Below are 27,628 nucleotides of genomic sequence, written 5' to 3' on the forward strand. Positions count from 1 at the left end.
TCTGACATCACTTCCATCATCACTTCCATCATCACGTCCTCCATCACGACAGGCATCACGTCCAGCATCACGTCCTGCATCACCTCCTTCATCACATCCCGCATCACGTCCTGCTACATACCTTGCGTCACGTCCTGCGTCACTTCCTGCATCAATTCTTGGCGCTGCACCGTTGCGACACGCATCAGATTACCTACGTATAGACCTATTCGGATTGATAATTGCAGCATCGAAGTTGTCCCAGAATACAAACATCCCAGCACCATCATTGATGAAAAGCTCAGTTTTACTGCGAACACCGACAGAATCTACACACAAACAAAACCAACAACAAAGACTTATTTCTACGGAAACTCAACTATTTTAATGGCAATTCTTTCACACTTGTTTTATATTACAAAACTTTTATTCAAGGCATTCTTTGTTTAGCATACAAAGCTGGTTTGGGTCCCTTTCACTACAAAAGAAAAACAAATTGTCCAAAATAATCAATCAAGCCAGCAAATTATCAGGAGTCTCTTTGGAAAATCTAACTCTTTTATGCACGCGGCATTTTGAAATACTAGCTTCCAAACTTGCTTCCGACTCAGAGCATTTTCTTCATAACGAATATAAACTTCTACCTTCCGGACGCCGCTTCCAAACTAGACTTTTCAGAACTAACAGGGCGTCAAAATCATTTATTCCAACCAGCATCGCTATTTTAAACCAGTAAATTTACATTAAACTTTTATCGGTTTTATTCTCATACGTCAACCTCACATTTTACGCCCCATTGACTTATTATCTTCTGTATTTCAAATTAGTACTTTCTGCATCGAGCATTTACCTCAATGTTATTTTATTCACTCTTCTTTTTATAAACTGTTTGAGTGCTAATGTTTGAATTATACATCCCTTCCCATAATATTCTTTTACCCAACTGTACATTTTTATACCAGTTATCATTGCTCTGATGCAGTTGAATGTGTTACTTGTTATGTGTGTCACGTCACAGTCCCCTTGTGTAAATTCTGTGTTGTTTTGGTGATTCTTATATTGTTACCTCTACTATTTATTGCTCTATGTATCACAGCAGCTGATGTACAACAAATTCCCTTTCGAGTGAGTAAAGTGTTATTATCAATCCTACAAAACGTTCAGACTCGCTCTCACATCATTTTTCGAAAATGATATTAAATTTTGTCTGAGATTGTTACAGAATCAGTTGTTAGAAATTTCAAATTCAAGAATATACGGTCTTTGTCTTTGGAAGAGTTTGTCCATTGTTTGGCCAAACGCTTCAAACAATTTTATCACCACATCACGATTCGTGAGAACTTGATCATAAACTCTCTCTGGAGGTTCACTCACGGACAACAGCTTTAATACACTGAAGACAACCTAAGATTGACATTAACATATTACATAAAGACGTATCAAAGAGTTATCAAAAGTAATCCAAGATAATGGTACTTCAGCCTAATCCACGTGCCCTATCTGAAAAATGAGGGGCGGCGAGGTAGCCTAGTGGTTAAGGCGTTCGCTCGTCACGCTAAAGACCCGGGTTCGATTCTCCACATGGGTACAATATGTGAAACCCATTTCTGGTGTCCCCCGCCATGATATTGCTGGAATATTGCTAAAAGCAGTGTAAAACCATACTCACTCACTCACTCACTGAAAAGCGACATCTACAATCTATGTAGATCATAGTTGACCATACGGAAAAGCCAACAGTGGAAACAACTACATGATAACCAGCGGCATAACTAAGGGAGATTGAGTGAATATTGCTTTAACGCCGCATCATCAAGTTTGGAGCTGTTCGCAACGTGTACATTTTTATACCAAGACACACAACAGACGTGACGTTGAAATTCACTATAATCCCACAAAGACATCTTATTCAAAAGTAAAACCCGACTGTTCAGATAGAAACGTTTAATTCGTTGAAGCGTTTTATAATACTATATTCGCTTTATAAAATCAAGATATGTGTTTAAAGGAAGAAAAACAAAATGGCCTTGGACCAACGTTGGCATACGTCACTGTATTTTTCTGTTGTTTTGTTGTTGTTGTATGTTTAGGGTTTTTTTGTTGGTTGTGTTTAACGCCGCAATCAGCAATATTCCAACTATATATGGCGGTACATACGTGGCTGAAATTGTGAGAAGGGTACTAACATGACTTACAAGGTGCCCGCGAGACAGCGGTGTGAAATGACGGGGACAGCACTCTGATCAAAGCCGTCAGAATGATCTGCCGTTGACAATCATAAAAGGGCGCGGTCGGACATTTCGCACGTTTATTCGCTTGACCCAGTCGCAATGTTCCTTCAAAACGAATGTTTGGAATCGTCTGTTGTATTAACTAATTATACTGGCTACATAAAGAAACACAGAAAATATAAATATAGGCACACAGCGTCTTTATACATAAATACAGGTGTGAACATAGCAAGTATTGGAGACATTCACGTGCCAGGCGACGTGACGTCATTGATGTGGCCTATGGACTTGCACTGTGTTACTGCACGTGTAGCCCGTGCAGCTGCACACAACATGTGAAACTCAGAAAGCTGTCGAAAACTTGATCTTTGGTCATTCAAACGTTCACAGATTCACATGCACACCATGCCAAGATTAACATCTGCTCAACGTCATGAAGCCATTGGAATAGTTCGAGCAGGAATGAGCCAACAACAGGTGGCAGCACATTTCCAATGCCATCGTAACACGATATCTGCATCGACCATGCGTTATCGAAACAGCAATGACGTCGCCGACCACCCACGTTCTAGGCGTCCCCGACGTAACGACGCCAAGACAGGACAGATGGATTCTGGTGACTCATCTCAGACACAGGTTCCAGACGGCAGTGACCACGTCCAAGGCCATTCCCCAGGCCTTCAATGCTCATTTGGTAGCCTCCATGCGTCGTCGATGCACTGCTGTGCTTCACGCACATGATGGTCATACCCGTTATTGACTTTGTGACTTCGTCTTGTGACCCCATACTCGAGTTTGAACTTCTGACGTCACCCTTACGGATATTGTTCATGTTCATTGACATTTTGTTGTGGTCCGATACTTCATCTTATAAAGTGTCTACATCATTTCGTCTTTTCTGTGTTGTATTCCAATTCTGAAGGAATTTTCTGTGTGAACAGTTTCTTTATGTGGCTAGTATAGTTTGGGAGTACGTGGTTCACGTATTCCTAGTTGAGATAATGAACAGAGCACGTTCAAACGTTTGCCTTCTTGTTGTTTATTGGCGATATTTATTGTCCGACCCGTTAATGAAGGTCACGCAAACAGCAGAATGTCGTATAGGGATTTGTTATGCGATATATGAATGTGTGTGTGTGTGTGTGTGAGAGAGAGAGAGAGAGAGAGAGAGAGAGAGAGAGAGAGAGAGAGAGAGAGAGAGAGAGAGAGAGAGAGAGAGAGAGAGAGAGAGAGAGAGATAATCAGGGTCTGATACAAGGACGCATACCATGTTTTGTGCTTCTTGTTACTGTTTATGAACCACAAAATGAATAAACTTAAGTTGGTTGCATTGTCATTGGGTGTTATCTCAAGAATGAGGCCAGTGATACCTATCGTCAATGAGTGACGGACGACAGGGCGAACATGGGAAGGATTAGCTTTGAGTTTTGGTAGGTGTCAAAAATGGACGTACGTAAGTCCGTCCGGGCAAGGTGTTTCCTCAGCGGACCGTAAAATATTTCTTCACCAAAGCTGGCACAGATATAAATTTGGTAATGACCTGGTTCCTTTTGATAGTTTGGGCTCTTTGAAATATAAATATTTCGAGTTTCCATGGCAACTATGACTTGGGCTGGAAACTGGAGCAGATCTTAAAAGCCATACAATATTTCATCACTTCTGAGTATATATGGTACATTATATACTTTCCAGGGTGTTTCAAGTCTTTATTAAACCTGGCCTCCGGGTACCACTAATATATTGATGAGTTCGGCATTCAACAAACAAACAACTTCCCATCGTGTACGCGAACTGTTGTATTGTGAATTGTCAAAACAGCTATGATGCTTGCATTTGTCAGAAGTAGGTGCGACACCTTTGAACAAATAACGACCACCTCCGTAGTGTAGAGGTTAGAGTGTCCGCCCGGAGAGCGGAAGGTCGTGGGTTCGATCCTCGGCCGCGTCATACCAAAAGACGTTAAAATATGGTACTTGTTGGTCCCTGCCTGGCGTTCGGCATTTAATGGGTACAACAAGGACTGGTCGGCTCGGAGTCAGTAAAATGTGTCTGAGTGAGGTGTTCGTGCTTAACTGCGGCATGGTATCTCAGTGAGGTAGCATTATAAAACCAGCTTAAGTCTGAGCTAGTACAAGCAGCCACACATACACACGCATGCACGTCGTCATATGGGCGAAACATTCTTATTCCGACGTTAAACCACATTTCATCTCCCTTTTAACAAATATTTAATGGATGTTTTACTTTCCCCACAGCTCCTTTGAGATGTTCTTTCTTTCACAAAAAATACCCCTGAGGTTTTCAAGTTAAAAAATAATCATGACATCATTTAAAGCTTTACTGACTATATTAAACGCAGTAACTGTTTCATACAAAATTTAATAAGAATAAAATTTAAATAATGTAGCTTTCTTTGCATATTTATGGAGACATCGCCTCGATTCTAACGTTGTGTAACGCCTGTAAAATATCAACAAGACATTAAAAAAATAGCTCACATCAAAGCCTTCACCGAGTACTCACCGCCAGCGAAGGTTTTCCGTCTTGAAATGTCGAACGCCTCACTGGTTGACACATAGCTGAGTAGATCTAGATCTTAACAAGGTTCTTTTTATGTAACGAGTAGATTATTTACTATTTGTTTTGATTAGACTACACCTGCTCACGACGGTTATCTCCCATTTGACAGACACCCATTTGACAGACACCCAATTGACAGACACTGAACTAGAAGGTTAATTAGGGTAACACCTACGGGTATAATGGAACGGTCCACTGTCTAGTGAGTATAACAGAGTGGTCCTGAAACAGGTTCGTTACTGAGAAGTTTGATTGTGGGTAAATAAAACTTTGTTGTGATTAGATGATAAATGATTTCTCTTCTCAGAATTGATTTTACTATCAATTACTATCGAATATAAAAATAGGTTTGTCACTGAGAGATTTGATTGTGTTTAATGATAGAAAAGACCCCTCCCAATAATAGCATGTGTACAACAGAAGTTAACCTAGAAAAAGTTTTGTTTGAGAGATATAGATATGTACATATTTGAAGACATTCTGATTTTCAGTAATTGAGACACCTGCATTGCCATGTAAGATTAATACCAATCAGTGTTCTAATTTTAAGAATACTTTCTAAAGATTGTAACAGTTTATGTCTTTGAGTAGTATACAATGGACATTCAAGGAAGTAATGAAAAACATTCTCACATCCATGGCCACATTGACATGATGCGTCATATTTTAAATATTTATTCTAAATAAATCGTAATTAAGTGCACTCGTCATATATCTTAATATTGTGTGCAAAACATATAACTATTTATTCCATATCAATAATATTTAGGTCTTTATTTGATTTATATGATACAACAGTGTCGCAATTTCTAATAGCTAAGCTAATGTTTTCAATATGATGATGCCGACTCCCGTTAGACTAGAAGGTTAAACCGAAATGTTTATGAAAATAAACTGTTTTTATATTGCAGCAATAAAAATTCAAATTACTGTCTTTTCGTCCATCTTTCAAAATAAATAATATAGCTTCAGTTTGTTCCTGTGTTTTTATTTGGACTATTCCATTATAATGTGTAGGTAACCGGTAGTAGATAATCTGTTCACTGAACCGTTAATGTTGTTGTTTTAAGGTGTCTGCGAACTGGCTGTCTGCGTAATGGGAGGACACCCTCACGACCTATCCAAGCTGCGCGAACCTATTCACTGCGCATGCGCTATGAGCGCAGCCCAGCTGTTGAAACCACTTTTTACCCCAAGCTGGGGTGAATTTAGTGAATCGTTTGAACTCCGATTTCGCGCGGTTTTTTTCATCGCGTTATTTTTCAACTTAATAAGTTGAATTTGCATTTTTTGATGATTTGTATCTGTAGGTCCATACCGAAAGTTATCAGAATCTGCAAAGTTGTGTTTTACGTTGCATGTGACCTTTAAGTAACGCTAAAACCATTTTCCGGACCTCAGTACCCTCTTACACGATCAACAGAGCAGTCCAGATGAAACCCGGTGAAACCAGATGGAACCTGAACAGTGTACCGCTCCAATCTGGTCTTCTGAACCTCAGATGCTGTCGATACGAAGCTCGGTGTGACTGACGGTGACTTGGAAGCACAATTAGCCGTATCACTGGGCTTTGAGGTTATATGATGATCTTCCTCACTGGTTGGTACAGTTCTGCATGTACCTGGTGCCAACCCAGGTAATGACTAAACTGTTAATGAGGCGGTTCGGTAAGGAACCTTTTGATGCACCTACAGAATGCGGTTGACGTGTTGACACGGCATTACACGGTGACGAAGTTGCCTGTTGAAAGTCATAGTTGTTGCCCTGCTGTGGATAATGTCTCCAAAGAGATAGTAGTGTGTTTCAATTACCATTAAAATACCTGACAACTTCAGCTAGCTCGATTGTGCACACTGAGGATAACGACCTTATAGTCGTCTCCATAAATCTGCATAGAAAGATGCATTACTTACATTCAAAATGCATTTATTGTTATTACACTTTGTGTGAAACTGTTACTGCAGTTAATATTATTAGTAAATCCTTAAAACGTCTCTTTAAAATGTTTCAGTTTGAGAACATCAGATTCTTTCTTGAAAGCAGGATCTTTTCAAAGCAGGTGCTTAGGGGAAAGTAAAACATCTTTAAATATTTGTGGTCATCCTATCTGTTTTGACAATTGACACAACAGTTCGCGTACATGAAGGGAAGTTGTCTGTTTGTGTAATGCCGTAGTCATCAATATATTAGTGGTACCCGAGGCCTGACTCAATAACAGCCTTGAAACACCGTGGAAATGAAAAGCTAATTACCAACTATAAAAACATGTCCTCACTGTTGTATCTGTTTCCGTTAGAAGGGCGGCATATTCCTTATAATATTCACTTGCTGAAATAATGTAAAAGAAAGACCTTGCTGTAACGGGAAATAATTAATGTATTTGCTGGTGTATGACAGCCGTTATGTTTAATCAATTGTAATCAGTCGATAGATACTCAGGTGGTTGTTATGCAAGCGATACTGGCACATACAACAGACACTAGTCACATGCAATGCTAGGCCTTTATGTGACATGACAACAAGTGCCAATATATTCACATTTTTCATGGATACTGAAATGCTGTACTATTGGTTGTAAAATGTCTACATTGTATACATCATGTTAGAAATATAATGTAGTCTGAAGCACTAAATATAACACCCCTTGGCGGCGTTCAAACTACAGCCTGTTAATGATTCATGGTTCTTCTGTACCATAGCCGTAATCGTAGGTTTCACTGACCTGTGAAAATCTAACACCTGCAACACTACTCATTTTGTCAGATTTGTAACTGTTTGTCATAGTTCCTTTCGTATCACGGCTTTGAGCCTGACGATGTCACAAGTTCATTTACTGAAACAAATTGAAACTTACTAATATTCCGATATTGCGAGTGAGTGAGGAAAAACGATTTAATGCCTAATAGAGAGTGGTTTCCAGACCTCTCATGGCTGCACTTGGACGACAGTAACACACATACAGTGCATATTGTGAGCAGCACTTGGGGCAACATGTTACACAGAGGAGGGCTGTATAGTGAAACCTTACTGACTGAGTTTGGTTTTACGCCGTTTTTAGCAATATTCCAGCAACATCACGGCGGGGGACACCAGAAATGGGCTTCACACATTGTACCCATGTGGGGATTCGAACCCGGGTCTTCGGCGTGACGAGCCAACGCTTTAACCACTAGGCCACCCCACCGCCCAGTGAAACCTTAATTTGGGGCAGTGCGTTACACACTCTACATTCTTCTTACACTGGCTATAATGACACATTACGGTTGGTGAAGATCCGGATTAGAATTGATCTTCAGGGTATCTTCCCATAAGACAGACCTCCCAAAAAACAGACCGCTTAAAACAATACATTTTATGGTTGGTTACACAAGGCTTAATTAAGCTGTACCCTTGATAATAATGGTATGTGCCCAGATAAAAAAGACAACATTAGGTATTAACTATAGTTTTATCAATTCATGTAACGAATTATGATTTTTAAATTAAGACATATTACATCAACATATATTTGCCAGATCACATTTACTTGTGAATATTATCAAAAACAATAATTTATATACATGTACCTATCAAACATATTAGACCAACCACCATATTATTTTACATCACATGTTTGTCAGTGCACAGATAACACTTATTAAAAGTCACTTCAACATCATCATTTTCTCCTTTCACCTTGTTCTTGGCATACAGGTAGCCATCTAGAAGGGTGATCGGAAAAAGTCATGGTAAAAATAACTATATATTATATTACATCTTGTTCTCCAGTTATATACATATTTTTATACTGAATTTTATAATGTAACTGACCTCGAACATGTAAACAAGCTTATTGAGGACCAGCTTGGTATCTTTATGAAATTGTTGATATTACTTTACGCTGATGATACTGTCATATTAGCTGAAACAAGTGATGGATTGCAACAATCGTTGACTGTGTTTGACCAGTATTGTAAAGAATGGAACCATAGTGTGAATTTAGACGTCTGTGATGAACTTCACTTTTTATTATACTGTCCAGCAGTAAATGCCCTCAGACATCAATTTCTTCCCCAATCACTACTAAACTCTAAAGTTGCCAAATTTATCAAAACTGGACTTTGTTCAGTGTATTAATATGTATCAATATGTATGAATATGTATCAATATGCTGTGTGTTCTCTGTGTCACTATGTGTGAGTTTTTAGAATAAAATTTCGGTTCTGTTCAGTTCAGTAAAATGATTAGTAATATGTTTTGAGAAGGTCACAGGAGATAGGAGTGTGGTGTTACTATACTCTGTAGTGACTCTGGGTCAGCTCATTATTCAAAAAGGGGTGGACAGCATGGCTCAGCTAATTAGTGTACTCATTGAGACTGTCCTATGGGTGGTCTGTCTTTTGGGAGGTCTGTCTTTTGGTAACCCATGCTTCGTAAGAGGCGAGTAACAGGGTCGGGTGGTCAACCAATGACTTGGTTGACACATGTCATCGTATGCCAATTGCGTAGATCGATGCACATACTGCTGATCACTGGATTGTGTGGTCCAGACAACAAACAAACCAACCAACCTCCACCACCGACAAAACATGATAGGACGTTTTCACCTGTTTAAAAACCATTGAGATATAAATAACTCATGGGTGATTTGTTGAATGCTCGACAAGTGTTTCAAGACATAATGATTATTCCTTAGTTACAAGTGCCTTTGACTAAATCTATTTTACCATAGTCGGTTTCAATTTTAGAATACTTTCCCCTGCGAATATTGATGCAGATGATGCGTACAAGACCTGTGGTAGTTCCTCAGCATTTAACTTACAAAACCTTACCTATTTCGTCCGCGGGCAAGACACAGACAATGCTGTTATGTAATGAGCTTGCATGCCCAGGTTATTTGTATCTGGGGACACATTATTATAGGCTATAGCAACATGATGACATACTGGCAGGGTTGACATGTTCTGACACCATGGTATGTTTTTGTTCATCGTTTGATGTATGATAGTATACACAATCAATATCAAGAGAAGCTTTTATAGATTAAGTCGAAAGAAACAATATTTTGTTTTCAAAGAAATATTTGTTTGAATATAAAAAAAATCAATAAATTTGTTTCTTAGCAGTAGTGTACTGTTTGACATTGTGAAATATTTCAGTTTTGTACAGTAAGGTGGCCGAGTTTAGCGCGGCCGTGGAGACTCAGATATATAGAAACCCTTGAAGATCCAGGTGAAAATTGGTCTTAGGTAAACTAGGACTGTTGTTTTTGTTTGGTCATTTGTCGTTTAAAGCTGCAATCAGCAATCGAGTCTGGAACAGACAATCCGGTGATAATCATCATGAGCATCGACGTACCTATGGTTGTTTTAAGAGGAAACGACTGGGTGATCAGGGCTAGCTGATACACGCCATGATATGCATGTCATGATACACTAATTGCATCGATCGATGCTAATTATGCCAACTACCGCATTACCTGCTCCATGATGTTTACAGACCGCCGTAATTGACCGACGATTTCTGCACGTGTCGTTAAACAACAAACAAACGAACGAACGAACGAACAAACAAACAAAACCATACAGATACGACTATGACGCGCATGTCAATGGCTTGTCAGTTGAGTAGGGAAGAATAATCAGCTCGTGTCATCAAAATGATCAGGGCGATGTCTAAGGGGCATAACCCATTTGTCGAATTGCGTCGCTCTAAACCGTACTACTCAATGTCAGATGTTATTTATGTAACGGTTGTCACACAATCCGGCAATCTTTCCGTACCATTGGTTTCGACTATCGTCATATAATAAGATCCGTCATAACTATAAGATAAACTGAGACCTGTATTTTTATTGTTTAATCTTTAAGTAGTAGAAACATTCAAAATCTGGATTCGTATCAGTCATATTTAACATCGAGTTCACTCATTTACTGCCCAGGGCCTAGATTTTCGAAGCTCTCTTAGAGCTAAGATAGTTGTAAGTTCATGTTAATGTATGGCACTTACGACTATCTTAGCACTAAGAGAGCTTCGAAAATCTAGGCCCTGGTTTATAATTCCAATCGGTGTTACCACTTTACTTTCTCTGTATTCATGTCAATCACGGTACTTTGCCCCTTCCTATTCATTGTTTATGTTAATGAAATAGCATATAAACTACTCTGTATAACAGACCTTTCGCTTATGGCACCTCATCTACAAAAAAACATCTTGCATAAAAAAACGATGAATGAAAACTCAACATTTTAAGCAGTTGGGCTAAGCAGTACTCGGTCAAATATAATCCTGAAATAACGGAGGCTGTGGTAATTAGCCTTAAAGAACACTGTAAACAAATCCAGCTTCATTTTTATGGTTGTAAGATAGAAGCTGAACATTTTCATGAACATTTGGGTTTAACCTTTTCTTCTAATGGGAATATTATCATACTGGCTATGGTTATCATAATACTGATAATCGAGTCAAGAAAACTTCCAATGTGCTTTGAGAAAATTAAAGTTCCTCTTGAAATATAATATGTACACTGTTTATGAGACCTCATTTTTAATACGTCCAAATTATTCTCATACTTTGGAACGGATAGGGAACAGCTGTCCGAACTACGGAGGAATCAAACTGTGTATATTTTACAAAATATAAAATGATATCGTTCCTTTGTTCTTAAGAGAATTTGTATCGTCCTCAGTAGGTCATAAACACAGTATAACGTAAGGAACTCGATAATCTTTCTCAACTATCTGACAGATTTTGACTGATTAATATTTACCTTCAACAGTTAAACTGTGGAACAATCTAACATTAGATGTCAGAAATTGTGTACCTGTTTTATTATTTACGGCTCAAACAAGATTTATTCAAGACTCTGTGACTCCTTTCGTTTCGTATGGTATTATACATTTACATGTCAACACTAAAAGCCTGAGATATTTGACCAGCAAACTAGACTGCCAGTTATACAGAATACATTTTTATCCAGTAAATAAGCTTTTTAAGTGTGGTTGTCAACTTGGGAATGCTGTGCGCTGTCTATTATGTTCTATTTGTAATCCGCATAGAGATGTTTGCTGGTTCAAAGAATATTGTTATAAAATAATATCATCGGACATAAATGTCATTTTACGTGGCATTGCTGCCTCACCCTCACATCCCCCCACCCACCCACCCCACTATGTATTCATATGTATATGCTTGGATATATTTTTATCAATCCATATTTGTCATTAATACAATATGTTTTAATTACTCACAAAATTCGTCACCAAAGGACGACTTACAATAACATTGGGTTCACAATTTCAGAAGTACGTCATACGTACATTTTCACAGAACTACGGTTCCACATTGAGTGAGTGAGTATGATTTTACGCCGTATTTATCAATATTCCAGCAATATCAATGCGGGGTACACCACAAATGGGCCCACGCTACGTTACGAGCCAAGGATTTAACCACGAGGCTACTCCACGGCCCCTTACATAAGTACAGTTACATCGCTCTCAAGCAGTCATGTAACAGACTGTTGATGTCACGCGTTCATCATGGTGCTCGTGGTGCTCGGGGCTATATCTGCATGTCGACCTCCAGGATCTCAAGGTTGTGCTGCAGGACGAATCTGTAGATGCGAGTCGGGTCATGGATGTATGGGAAGCTAAAGTACTCTGATCCATTCACTGAGAACTGGAACATAGAGAAAGATAACGGAAATCAAAGAACGGAAATAAAATGTGAAACCAATGTCAGTGTGGGCTTTTTCCTAACACCTCGCTTAAAATGTTTAATAATTTGAATTGTGCAATGACCTCAATACGACACGTTTCCTTACATTCAGGAGAACATGATTATCCAGAGCGTCGTATATGCATCCCATTGTGATCAATACCCTTCACTGATTCGACAACAAAACCCAACAATACCCTTCACGCAAGTCCCATTGAAATGATAGGATGCTTGAAATAGTTATCCAATCACGGTACGCGATATAAATTAGAAGAACCATGTGGAGGATGTTATGTGGCAGTGATAGTGATTGTGTAAGATTGTTTCAAATGTAACACATTGAGCATGTGATATTCAGTGAGAACTAGTGGTGTGTGCTATTTTCAGACAGAATTCTGGAATGTACTACAACCATATTGGCCTGTCCAGTTATGCACAGTAAATTGTAGAAACATCTTAAATCCTTTTTGATTGTGAGGAAGGGGGGGACTCGTGCCTACCATCGCATGTTACATCTCACGTTACTAGAAAGACCAGCATTGTGTGTGACAGTTATTATACCCTGGATACTCTGTTGGTTTATCATTGCAGTGAGGTAAATGTCAGCGTCTCTGTTGTTTTACCGCAGTCATTGTTTTTGTATTATGCCTTTGACTTTGAACTGCCACAAAGTTTAGTACTGCCATTGTAATATTGTAAGGCAATTCTTTAAATTTACATCACATTGCTTTGATGATTTTTTGTGTTTTTTTTACTTTTTCGCGGAAATATTCGCGGTTAACGACTGAATTTGTTTCAACTTGGGAATCAACAAGGAGAAGTAACGATGTGGCAAATATTCGACTCACGTTATCATGAACTATCTCAAGGCCAACTGACCGTCTGGTAGCACGAATAGTTTCCTCCTGTTATACAGCGTTTTATCTACAGATAGATTCCGATTCGTAGTAAAATTCTGTATTTTAAAGATTGGAAAAAGGCCTCGTTCTTTCAGTGTAGATATATGTTGAGTATTGATCAGTGTTCGTTAAGCAGACCTGTTTCGATTCATTGGTGAGTTCAAGCTCAAGCGCGTCGGCGTAAGTTTGTTACAGAGACGGAGATCGTGACTCGCGGGTTTTAAGGCTGTGTGTTTCAAGGACAAGTATATCGTACTGGAATTGAGGTATATTGTAACGTATAGACGGATATAAAGAACTATACTTTTGGTCCCGGCACTTACTCTTCATTTAAGCCGAAATGCGTATAATGATCAGCGGTTAGAACAGACTGAAATTAGTGGCCCCTATTAATTAGTTATAACCGTAGTTTATAGTGTGCGATGCCACTACATGACATTCCCACCTGTATCTTGTCCTCCTTTGTCTCGACCAGGCACGTGAATGTCGTGTTAAGAGGCCTGAAAGGGTCTCGAGTGTCGTCACTGTCGGTGCGGATCCATGTATCATTCTGCCTCTGCTTCCACGACACCAAACCCGAGTCCCGAGCATGCACGTGCATAACAATGTCTGAATCGTCAGAGAAGATGTTTAATGTGTACCTGGAAGACATGAAGGAAGATTTCTGTCGTATCCTTTGGAAAACAATCATATACTTACTTCTTGTTCTAACTTCCTTACCGTAGACCAAGGGTTTCTCGATAAAAGATGTTGATAACGTTCATAAAAAAGCGGCACAAAAATTAGTTTATAATCAGGAGAATCCAGTAACAAAAGCGTCTATTGTGTGAATGTGATTTTATATGCATGAGTTCATGAGTCGATATCCCATAGTGGTGATACCGAGTCTTCTCAAATAGGTAAACGTGCCCTGACAAAGTGATGGAACCAGTCACTATAACACTCAAGGGAAAGTCAATTGTTCAGTTGAAAACAACAGGGAACTGGGTTAAGAAAGAATATATTAGAAGCATGTAGTTCCATATGTAAACAAGTGGTGCAGTGTCGAACATTTTCGTGAGGTCACATAGATCTTAACGTATCTCTCACCTCCCAAGATGGATTCAAACTACAACAGTTGTATGCCAATACTAATCAAATTTGAAAAAGGCGAATCTACTCTAAAAAATAATTAAGTGACAAATAATCTAGAATGGAAAGTTACATGTGGTATAGGTGAAATGTAGATGAAAGAACAGAGCCGGGACAAGACATCAATGGCCACAATGGCAACCAATGATCATTTCCATCATTTAGAGCGTAGATGCAGATGATATCGTCACATCCGACTCAGGTGAAACTGCATCTCGGCGTATAACTGTATATAAATATTTGCAACACGTCAGTGTCACTACAACTTCAGATAAGAAAGTTGATTCACAAATATGTATCTGTCATGATAAATGTACCAAACTTCTCTCAGATTATCTGAGATTTCCTACTGTGACACTCTCAAATAGTTTTTGTTTCTGTCCACCGCGCACCGAGATATCTGGACTGACTGACTGAGTATGTTTTTACTCCGCTTTTAGCAATATTCCAGCAACATCACGGCGGGGGACACCAGAAATGGGCTTCACAGATTGTACCCATGTGGGGATTCGAACCCGGGTCTTCGGCGTGACGAGCCAACGCTTTAACCACTAGGCTACCCCACCGCCCCGAGATATCTGGAAGACAGACAGCTATAGTAGTTACATGTACACGTAGCTGGAATATGAATACGTTCTATACGATACGTTACATCCTGCATGTTTTTTTCGCAGGTTACTAGTACGTAGAAATCAACGTTTAACGGGGAGACACAAGTGACCTCAAACGTAACTGCTACGATTGCGTCTCTTGTTTTACTCCCGGTTGGTCGGGACTATGTGTCCCCAACCATGGGTTTAACCCTCTCACTTATGGTGTTTATCATCCCAATCATGGTGACACATACTCACATACCGTTCTAATCCAAACCTGCCCACTCTAATTATATCGTTCCAATCAGGCGCGCTCCCTGTTCAATCCCAGTATGGATCATCATAGACATGGATCATCGACAATGTCTTGTATACATTATATATTATGTACGAATGACGACATACTTAAATAACCCAACTGAAACAAGTTATTGATGTTCGATGCAGTTCGAATAGCCAATTAAATTTTGCATTCTTTGTATTTGAAGATAATCGAAATATTGTTATCAAATATTTACACATTGTTCTTGTATTTCAGACAATGTTGACATGAGTTACAGATCTGTTAAGTTACAGATCCATACAGAATCAATCACTGACAGCAGGATATTTGGCGTGATCGACCATGAAATATCAGGTTCATTCCGAATATATTTCCCATAAGAAACAGCATAATTCACTGCTGGAAATGTCAAAAAGAAGATTCGTTGAGTAAAGGCATATATTGGAATAGGTTTTTTTTATACTTTATACCTATTCCAATACTTTTTCTGCTTTTTATGGTCTTTGTTTCTATATGCTGCCCATTTTCTCATCCTTCAAAACCTCCCTTAACTGTAAATCAAAATGAATGTTGATATCTGTACACAGTTGACTGAACATGTGCATTTGACTGTGGGTACCGAAGTTTTGTTGTTGATAGTAAAACTGTCAGAATTTCCAGGTTTGAAAAATACATATAGATTGACTTCAGAACAGAAAGTACTAAGAAAGTTATTGTCTATCAACATTGAACTCAAACTGACTTGGCCGTCGGTGAATTAGTGTGAGTGGATGGGTTAGGTGCAACGCTGCTGTCACCAGTAATCGATATATATACCGACCCTAAGTGATGGAGGGCACACATGTTTATCACCTTTTGGTAAATCCACGAGCAAGGGTGCTTACAAACCTAGAAACATAATCGGGACGAATCGGGATTCGAACCCCAAATTAAAGTTTCTGGCGCGCTTACAGTACCAACTTCATCAAACCGAATTGCAGTACCATGGTCACCCATGCCCTCTAACCTTCAAAGTAAGTCACTTAAAACTGACCACTGAATGGGCTGTAATTTCCACATTACATTCGACTACCGTAAGGCTGCTCCAGTTGTCATGATTATTGTTTATTTTAAGGATTTGACATTGAGAGAGAATTTGACCTTAACGTTTAATAGCAGTATTCCCAGAACATTCTCAAGTGCAAACGTCTATAGTGAATATTATTTACCAAGGTGAGGAATGTCAACCACCAAATATTGCAACAAGGATATAACAAGGTAACATATGTTACATTTGACCACTTTCTAAAATGGCATTGTGTATTTCATGATATAACAAGGACCTAAACCTACTACTGATATCATAGGGTTTCTTACCAAGGTAACATATGTTACATTTGACCACTTTCTAAAATGGCATTGTGTATTTCATGATATAACAAGGACCTAAACCTTTCAGGTGAATTACAAACAAGTTCGGGTACACCTAATACCTAAACAAAAACTGATTCAATACCACGTTATATCTTATCTGGCACCATCACCTCAAATAAGCATATTTGTAAAGACGTGAGGTGAGGTGAAATGGGGTTTAACGTCGCACTTAAGAATACTTCGTTCATATGACAGCAACGTGCATGCGTGTGTATGTGTGGCTGCTTGTACTAGCCCAGACTTATGCTGGTTAAGCCGCAGCTAAGCATGAATACCCCACACAGACACATTATACAGACTCCGAGCCGGCCGGTCCTTGTTGTATCCATTATATTATATTAATGCCGAGTGCCAGGCAGGGACCAACAAGTTCCATATTAGAACGTCTTTTGGTATGACGCGGCCGGTGATCGAACCATGCAACCTTCCGCTCTCCGGGCGGACGCTCTAACCACTACACCACGGAGACGGTCCTTTGTGAAGAAGTACTTTGTATGTAATATGTAGTTCCCAGTGTGGGAGTATACAAAGAGCAATCATGTAGTGTTCAAAACATCTAAAAGCAACCTGAAGCAGAGAAAGCCATTGAGCATTAAGAGTATATAATGTCTTTCTGCTAGGAAGTACAAAGGCCTTCACTCTGTTCTGAAAACAGGAACTTCCTTTCCGGCTTCAAGGATTCACATTCAGATAGAATCTGTGCTTCCCACTAAAAGGAAAGTTTCGAGTTTGAAAAAGATCACATTTTCCTGACAAAACCACTGCTTCCGTGGGTTGCATTGTGTTCGATATGCATGTTACTGTGCTAATGTTCCTAAATGCGTCATTATGACGGTGTAATAGTTCATCGAGTCGTATCCACAGTACACTTGAACGTGTACACAACATGGAATAACGAACAACACAATGGATAACTATTGTAAACACATTAAGCACTAAAAGATGAAATATACGTTTCTTAGACAAATCAATGTCCAGTTTTTCATATCATTCCAGCTACCATGAATTATTTATCGCCTTCAACGGCATGACCAGACCGTGTAAATATAATAGGTCATGTTAGGCGTATACCACAAACAGAGTACCATCCTTTGGTCAATTATCGCCTTCAACGACATGACCAGACCGTATACATATAACAGGTCATGTTAGGCGTATACCACAAACAGACTACCATCCTTTGGCTATGTACGATGACATTATATAGGGACATTGTTTATTACATACACATTTATCTTCTGACAGCAGTAAAGCCGTGAAATATGGCGAGCTTAGGAAATACGGATTTACTTTTTCCAATGTTCGGCAATACTCGGGTCCTTCCGTCAGCATCTAAATTTTATCATGAATTTTTAAAATCAGCGCAAGCGTAGACGTTATTGACAGTGAATATTGGCCAAACCTTTCGAAGGTCAGTACTAAATAGAACTTGTTTTGAGTTAAAAATTATTCTGTTTTCTTTTTGTCAGAACGTGGCCGTTGATTGATGCAATCTCACTCAGAGGAATGTGATCTCACGTATACATGTGTGATACGTCCCGCGCGCGTTCAGAGTTAGATTAAAACACCCCATATCATAAAAAACTGGGTTCCACTGGAAATATTGCTTGTGTGGGATTATACGATATCTCCTAGGAGATATCGTTTTGACAGTAGATTTTGGAGGTCTATATCATGTGTCTTGTATTACCCTACCAATTTCTAAATGCCTATCAAACATCTGAGTCTAAACACTACCAACACGAAGTAAGAAACGAATTCCCATAGTTCGGCATTTCCAGCGGGTAACAGAGAAAATGTTACTCGCTTGTAAGCGGGGTACATTGCTTGGCTCATCCAATCAGAAAACGACATTTATGTGTGAGGTAAGATAAGTGCATTTGGACCTTATGTATTGAACTGGAAGACGCCTCGTTCAATACAACAAATGCAAAAGTATGAAATAATGTATATCCATTACCTGGCATACCACGAGAGTCCAAGTACCAATGTTTGTTTTTGGTTTTTTTATTGTTGTTTAACGCCGCACTCAGCAATATTCACGCTATACGTGGGCGGTTTGTAAATAATCGAGTATAGATCCGACAATCCAGTGATCAAATGTGTCACCAAAGTCAGCGAGTCTGACCATCAGATCCCGTTAGTCGCCTCCTACGACACGCATGGGTTGCTGAAGATCAATTCTAACCCGGGTCTTCTTGAGTCTCAAGTACCCATGGCCCCTTGTATGGTGATCTACGTCTGGATGCTGGTGGTTTGTTTGTTGTACTCTCAAGTTATGTCACAACTTTCTACTGCTCTAGTGCTAGTTTTAAATTCAAATTTGTAAAAATCTAGCCATTATACTCTCCATCAAGGGCAGAATTTAGAAATGGGATTAATCACAATATTGCCAAAAATAACTGCGCAAAGTTAAGCTTTTATCCCACTCACTGCTAAGTCGCAACATGCGATTTGTCTGTAACATTAAAATTACTCGCTAGATTATACATAGCTGTTTCAATAACATGGGTTGGGGAATGGTAACATTGTGCCGTAGGGTTACATGATGGAAGTCACAGCTTTCATCCTTTGTTTAATCTTTCAGTTATGTTTTTCAATAAGATATTCACTTTCATTTCGCACAGGGAAGCACCACATTATAACATTGGTACAGTTGGCTGTTTGCTCAACACGTGAAACAATAACTCTGGTTGCTATAGCACAAACAATTCACATGATGGCACATAAACTACATATTTTCTCAACAAATTGCCAAGGAATAAATAATGAAAAGAAAAGAATTGATGTTTTTGAAAAATTAAAGAAAAGAAATGGAAATTTTACTGTTTACAAGATACACACTTTACTAAGGATATAGAGCAGAAAGTTAAATTAGAATGGGGATCATCTGAAGTACGCTCATTTACAAGTCAGTCTAGAGGTGTAGCCATCCTATTTCAAGATAATTTTGAATTTGAAATACTACAAGAAATAAGAGATGAAAATAATGGAAACTATATAATACTTAAGGTTAAACTAGAAAAACGAACTGATAAGCATAACAAATATATACGGACCAAATACTGACACGCCAGATTTCTATCATAACATAAAACACATTGTAAAAAACTTGGAAACAGAAACAAATGTAATATGTCGTGATTTCAATCTGGTTCAAGATCAAACCCTAGACACCTTCAACTATCTGCACATAAATAATCCCAAATCAAAGGAAGCAGTACTTGAGATGGTTGATGAACTCAGTTTATATGATCCATGGCGAGCAAACAATGTAAATGTACGCAGGTACACTTGTAGAAAGCCTAAACCCCTAAAACAAGCACGGTTAGATTTTTTCCTCGTAAGTCAAAACATGGAAAAATCAATAACCTGCACTAAAATAGAACCTAGTTATCGATCTGATCACTCCATAATCTCTTTACATATTGAATTCACAAAAATAGAAAGGGGTAGAGGCTTCTGGAAATTTAATAATAGTTTATTACAAGATCCACATTATGTGAAAGAAATCAAAAGCATTATTCAAGAAACTGTTGATCAGTATCACAGTCGATCCACTGAAGGAAAGCGAGTATCAATGATAAACGAACAAATATTCTTTGAAGTTTTATTATGTAATATTCGAGGATATGCAATTAAATATTCATCTCCAAAAAAGAAAGAAATAATTAAAGCAGAAAAGGAAACCGATGAAGCAATTGAAAACCTTGATGTCAAATTAGATGCAGCCATGAACGAAGAATACAAAGATAAATTATTAAAAGAAATAAATGAACTCAAAAAAAAACAATTAGAACTTAACCGATACAAAACAGAAGGCATTATACTAAGATCGAAACCGAAATGGTATGAACAGGGAGAGAAACCGTCGAAATACTTCCTGTCACTTGAAAAACAAAACTTTCAAAATAAATCCGTTGCTAAATTAGAAACTGCATATGGAACTATATTTGAAGCTAAAGATATTATTAAACATACCAAAGATTACTTTCAGAATCTATATATTAGTAAAGAAATAAAAGATGTAGAACTTGAAGAACTTTTTAAAAATTGCACTATACCGAAAATAACAGAAGAAGAATCTCAATGCCTGGAAGGCGAACTACAATATGATGAAGGCCTTCAATCTCTTAAAAATACGAAAAACAATAAAAGTCCTGGACCATCTGGATTTACTGCAGAATTTTACAAATTCTTTTGGCATGATGTTAACAAATATTTGATTAACTCGTTGAATCACGCATTCAAAACAGGTGAACTTTCGGTAAGCCAAAAACAGGGCCTTAGAACATGTATTCCCAAAAAAGATAAACCTAAAGACCAAATTAAAAACTACAGACCTACATCACTCTTTAACATATCGTATAAACTAGCCTCGTCTGTAATTTCAGCGCGAATAAAACGTGTACTCCGGAAAATAATAAGCGACGATCGAAAAGGCTTTGTGAAAGGTAGATACATTGGCGAATGCACGAGACTGGTCAGTGACATTATGGAATATACAGACTATATGAATATACCAGGATTATTGATAATGATAGACTTTGAAAAAGCTTTCGATTCCGTGGAATGGTCTTTTATTGAGAAATGTCTTAACTTCTTTAATTTTGGACCATCAATCAAACACTGGATTAAAACATTTTACAATAACATAAATTCTAGCGTTTCAATAAATGGTTTTGCATCAGACTTCTTCCACATTACTAGAGGCTGTAGACAAGGTGATCCTCTATCGCCATATCTATTTCTCATAGTCGCAGAAATCCTTGCTCACATGTTATGTCAAAATGACAAAATAAAAGGGATAAAAATGTTTGACTTAGAATATTTGCTACCACAGTTTGCAGACGATAGAACTATAATCTTAGACGGGTCTGAACGTTCTTTTCAAACAACATTAGAAGAAAGTAAACATTGATAAAACTAAAGTAGTGTGGATAGGTTCTAAACAATTCTCAAGTACACAGTATTTCAGAGACTATAATCTGGACTGGACGCAAAGACCTTTCAAACTGCTAGGTATCATATTTCAACATAATAAGGCAGAAATGGTGGAAAGAAACTATAAAGATAAACTAAAGAAAATGGATAAATTAATGAAACTTTGGTCACTAAGAGATCTCACACCATTCGGCAGAATAACTATCCTGAAAAGCCTAATATTGCCCACACTCAATCATCTATTTTCCTCACTACCAAACCCCAAAATGAATACAATTCAAATGATCCAGAAAAAGATCTTCGCATTTATTTGGAGAGGCAAACCAGACAAAATAAAGAGATCTCTGATAATCAGAAACTATAAAGAAGGCGGCTTGAAAGTTCCAGATATACCAGAAACTATAAAATCTCAAAAAATATCATGGATAAGAAGGTTATTTACAACAAACTCTAAATTCAACAATATCTTAAATAACAGGGTGAAAAATACAAACCCAATAGAAATGGGCTCAAATTACCTGAAAACACACATCATCCCAAAACTTAAAAACTTTTTCTGGAAAGATGTTCTGGAAGCTTGGGCTGATTTACAAGAACGGTACCCTTACACGAAATCCGACTTTTGCAAACAGTATATTTGGGCAAATAACAATATAAAAATTGGAAACAAATCTATACTATATGAACACTACTTAAAAGCAAATGTAAAATTTATAAATGACATATTAAAAAATGCCGAATCCTTTCTGTCTTTCACTGAGTTTAAAGAGATGTATAGAGTAGAGACAAATTTCTTAGAATATGCGGGAATATTATCTTCAATAAAACAATATTCAAAGCAAGAAGCTATGATATTGACAAAGCAAAGACATTTACCCTTTATTCCCCCGAATGTAAAAATACTCTATGAAAATAAGAAAGGCTGCAATATTTTCTACACAACGCTACTAAACAAGGTTAAATCTATTCCAAGTTTAGGATATCAATGTAAATGGGAAAACGACCTTCATCACAATTTTCCACCTGTCTTATGGAATACCTATCATTTTATACCATTCAGAGCTTCTCATAACACTAAGGAAAGATGGTTTCAATATCGTATTGTCCACAGAATTCTCACTACCAATAAAGACCTATACAACTATAATATATTAGAATCACCACTATGTACGTTTTGCAAGGCTGAAAAAGAAACCATTGTTCATTTGATGTTTGAATGCAGATACGTAAATATTCTGTGGCAAGACCTTTTAAATTGGATTGAAGATAAAACAGACACTACTATAAACCTGGATCCGAAAACAGTCCTTTTGGGCTTTCATGAAAAACGTAACGATGTTCTGAACCTGATATTTATCATAACAAAGTAATATATATACAATGTATTCCAGAAAACTAGCAAATATACGTCCAACCCTTGAAAGTCTCAAAGCCAAATTAAACCACAGTTACAATCTCCATAAATATAATGCATACTCTGTAAAAATAGCAAGTTCACGACTCTCTGGTCATCATGCCACAACTTATTTACATAACCAATTCGATCTCACTTATGCTTGTTTTTCAATTGTGCTATGTATTTGAAATAGTGTTGTGTACGAAGGATAAAACTGTACAAGTGCGAAAAAGAAATTAAAGTGAAAAAAAAAAATGGCCTACTCGCTAGGCCAACGGAGTGCTTCAGTAGGTTATACTGGGCATGTCGAAATATCAAGAGTGAGTGAGTTTGGTTTACTGCCGCTTTTAGTAATATTCCAGCAATGTCACGGCGGGGACACCAATGAGCTTCACACATTGTACCCATGTGGGGAATCGGCGTGACGAGCAAACGCTTTAAACACCAGGCCACCCCACCGCCATCGCAATATCAAGAAAGACAGTTCTATAAAATTTCGCTATATATAAACGACACAAAATGGAAAATCGCTATATGTTGGTATCTAACCTATAAGCCAAGTCTCAAACCAAGTCACAGATGTTTCCATGTGGTTAAATCATCAGTTTGCCAAAATCAATCTCATCTGTGGACCAATATAACGTTAGAGACCCCTCAGATTGATAGTATAATACAAACTGCACATAAATCGAATAACATAATACACGCCCAACGCACAAATGAGTTCACTTGACAACTCTCAAGATGTTTAAGCTTCGTTCGATAGGTGAGAAAACGTAGAGTATTCGGGTCAACGGATCGAATGCTGTCAATCGCACAGTAAGTCATAAATCCAAAGTGACTACACTTAAACAATTTTGACATTTTTAGACTGCGCTTGACTGGAGATAACAATTGATTGGGGAGTATTTGTGACAAGGTCCAACTTACAATGTTCCCGTCATACGAGCCGTGTATCTGATGCTGGCACCAACGTACATGTTCCCAGGAATGTTCTCGCCGAATGCCACGGGCTGGAACCAAGACGGAAGTGAGGGTTACTGGTGCCATACAATGTGTGTCTCAAATTACACCTGTGGGGTCGATATGAATCCCTTATAACACGGCAATATTATGTCCTTTGGTTCATGACAGCAGTGAACCCTGAAATAACACTCCTCATTGATATTACACAAGTACGGGTCAAACAAGACCTCGTGTAGGCTGTGAAGTGGTAGCAGTTGTAATTCCCATGTTAACCAATGGCGTTGGAGAAATATACCGAAGAGCTTGAAAGACAGGTTTAACCGCACACAGTTCATAATGTTCAGCGATTGTAAAGTTCGTTCTGTACAACCCAGAATTATTTTGAGAACCTCTGCAATTATATGTATATTATACATACAAAATAGACATAAAAATAACATTTGTTTCACATTGTAATTTTGATATTGCATGTCTTTTGTATCGGTAAAAGACCTTCACTCAAATAACTTTTGATTTCGACAAGCATAAAAAGTCATAACACATGAAAGTGCTGAAAAAATTATGGTAGCAACGAGCCCACAGTAGAATCCAATTCATTTTAGCCTCCGCTAAAATATTGTTTTACTCCCGCAAGTTCCCGGTGTTAAACCTTTGAGCCATGCAACAAAGTTTAGGGCAGTGTGGAGTATAGTTCTATGACCGGCCAGCACTTGTAATTGAAAGCGAGTCTTTGTTTTCTGATGAATATTAAGTATTACCTATTACAATTCTCAGTCCAACTGCGTCTCTTCGACAATGGAAAAGATAGAAAGAGAGGGGGTGGGACAAACAATTCAATTCTTAAGTAACAACTCATTAGTTGTCAAGTCTACCAGTATGCAAAACGAAAATTGATAAACACGAGAACAAGTATATTTTTCCCTGCTAAAAAAAACAAACTTTTCTACGACAACATCACGACATACGCCACGCCTGGCCCTAATAGTTGTTGAAGAAAAGAGAAATCTGTGTTGGCCGGATTTACTTTGAAAGAACATGAAATCATGTTTTAGGGATATAAAGTCATAAAATGACTTCAAAAGGAACGTGTCATAGAAGTTTTTTCTGACTAACACAACTCACTGTTTTCCTGAGAGACGTGCTAACATACAGTACAGGTGTATTTAGGTGGTGTATTTAGTAAGTCAGTACTTACCGGGTTTTCCCAGTATATTTGATTACATGTGCCAGTAATAGTAGGCCAGAATCCGTCAGCATCACACAGCACTGTCCCAGGGTCGTCCGTCATCTTGTACCCGTCATTGCAGACCACGTTCAAAACTTCAGTGCCGTTCTCGGTTGACGTGGTGAGAGAGCTGGATGGCAAGGTGTTCAGTCTGAACGTCGAACAGGCCCTGGCTAGAACGAAATGAGACATCACAATATAGGATAATCTTCTTCAGAAGGGCACTCATTCAATCTGGTGTTCCAACTTAGATTATCTGCTAACCCTAGTTATTCAGTGTGTATACTTGTCACGATTAACAATTTCCAAAGTAAAACAGAGACCATTTTAGTTTCAGACAGGGCAATCGAGAACCGACTGATAATGGCTCTCCAAGTACATACATTGGACCCTAAAAACAAATGACCAACGGTCATGCCAACAATCGGATCTTGATGTTTAAAGACGAGGGCTGTTTTCCTAATATTTCATACATGTAACGGGTGAGACAGTGATGCCACAATATGGTTGATATGATGCATGCTGGGTTAAACAAATAAACACCTTCATAGACATGGGTTAAGACTCCATGTGGTTTGATAGATCACTGTGTACCAAAACAATAATGCTGGCCATCTTAGTTGAAGGACATTGGCTATCTTGTGTCACTGATACGAGGTCTTTTTGATACGTTTTGAACCCCATAATTCTGTAATTGTGAAACCGTTTGTGGTGGGATGTCGAAGAGCCATATCCAGAAAGAAGCCTTGAGCAGACTGAGCTAACTGTTTCGTTGTGCTGAGTCACAGTGGCCTGTAACCTTTCACAAATGGAAAAACGTAAGGACGAGGCAGTGATCATGTGCATGCAGAAATGGTCAATGATACGATTCTGTCAACGTGTATATGTGCAGGTATGAATTCTGTGGAATAACTCAATGATACACAAATATGAATTAAATGTGTAGATCACGTCAGAACAGATGAGGGAATGAAGCGACCATGAGTTTTTCTATAGCCGGATAGTACAATGGATTTAGAGACTTCTTGTTCTCTGATTACAGAAACAGTCTTACCGCTTATATTTATCCGAAATCCGTTCAAGATTCTTAGCAAACTCTTTGTATAATGTTGCCGAAAACTCAACTTTAATGATTATGAATTTTATATCAGACAGGGAAACGGTGGCTCCGTTGATGGTGGTACTGCGTCCGGAAGGTGTGTCCAAAACCTACACTCCATGATTCGCCTAGATTATGTTCCATAGTATGTCGGCTGTATAATTATCCGTAATCGTAAATTTCTTTGAATTTATAAGTGATGAATAAACAACGTTTTCATCATGTTTCTACTTCGACACAAGATCGACATATCAAAGATGGACACAAATTGTCTGGATGTGTATATATCGCATTGTGGCATTAGATAAGTTGGGAGACGTTGATTCGTGATGGTAACTGTTACAACAAAACACATATACTCACGTCTATAGTACTCAAATCCCACTGACGTAAGTAGAGAAGAATCCGTCGATCGGAACAAACTGGAATGGAGGCGACAGGTGCTGGAGCCCAGATTATAGAAAAATGACTGACATTCTGCGGTTCTATAGCAGTTAACTGCACAATCTGAACGGTTTTCGACGTTCATCCTTGTAGTTAATAAACCAGTGTTGCTTATAGAACCAGTCACTGCTTCATCTCTGAAAAATGTCACATTATCACACGCCAAATTATGTTTCAACATCAGAACGACGACACAGAAACAGACGTCCCAAATCATATCCGTATATAGCAACTTATGAGAAGGAATCTTGAGGTCTTCAACTTCAAGACGCTGTCTATTCTGGCAGCACCGTAGTACGGGTATTTCCCTGGAGACCAGAAGAAGCATTGATTTCAATTCTCACTAACAGAACGTTTAATAGTGGGCTGAAGATAAAATCAATTCTGCCCGAACTGAATAGAGTTTTGACAAATGTACTAAGGAGGCTGCCACGAACCCTAGTCTCAGACTCTTGTAAGATCAAGATCTATAATATATACCATTAAATCAATAAATCAGGCTGTTGTCGATGGTGATCTATCGTACTTTGATTAGGCAGAATCGTTGGGTTCCCACATTACTGGAGGAGACAATATTACAGATAGCATTAGAGCAGGGGATGTTGATTGTGTGGCTAAATGTTAAAACTTTCAGAAAATTTCCATGACATATATATGTTCTCGGTTACATACTTTGAGTTCGGTGTCCTTCTTCGGTTTTGAGGCGTTGGGGTAGCCCAGTGGGTAAAGCTTTTGCTCGTCACGCCG

The 27,628-nt window shown here is 38.3% G+C and overlaps 1 protein-coding gene across 1 annotated transcript; it reads right to left on the reverse strand.

Moving 5' to 3' along the window:
• Nucleotides 1-12,092: 12,092 nt before the first annotated feature.
• LOC124283122 lies at nt 12,093-27,194 on the reverse strand. Its single transcript, XM_046719151.1, has 5 exons — nt 26,801-27,194; nt 25,309-25,511; nt 24,078-24,160; nt 13,833-14,028; nt 12,093-12,449 (listed from the first exon to the last, which is right to left on the reverse strand). Exons 1-5 carry the CDS (start codon nt 27,096-27,098, stop codon nt 12,333-12,335), a joined length of 897 nt encoding a protein of 298 aa, XP_046575107.1. The 5' UTR covers nt 27,099-27,194; the 3' UTR covers nt 12,093-12,332.
• Nucleotides 27,195-27,628: the final 434 nt, after the last annotated feature.

This window comes from Haliotis rubra, unplaced genomic scaffold (genome assembly GCF_003918875.1).
Source record: "Haliotis rubra isolate DU_JTF1 unplaced genomic scaffold, ASM391887v1 Scf31, whole genome shotgun sequence".
NCBI classification, from domain to species: domain Eukaryota; kingdom Metazoa; phylum Mollusca; class Gastropoda; order Lepetellida; family Haliotidae; genus Haliotis; species Haliotis rubra.

What these genes read in the sequence shown, in the direction of transcription:
- LOC124283122 (XM_046719151.1), bottom strand. Translation starts at nt 27,098, where the DNA reads ATGATTTGGGACGTCTGTTTCTGTGTCGTCGTTCTGATGTTGAAACAT. An exon ending in GGGATTTGAGTACTATAGAC is followed by an intron (nt 25,512 to 26,800) that starts GTGAGTATATGT and finishes ATTTCGTTCTAG; the next exon opens with CCAGGGCCTGTTCGACGTTC. An exon ending in AAATATACTGGGAAAACCCG is followed by an intron (nt 24,161 to 25,308) that starts GTAAGTACTGAC and finishes TCTTGGTTCCAG; the next exon opens with CCCGTGGCATTCGGCGAGAA.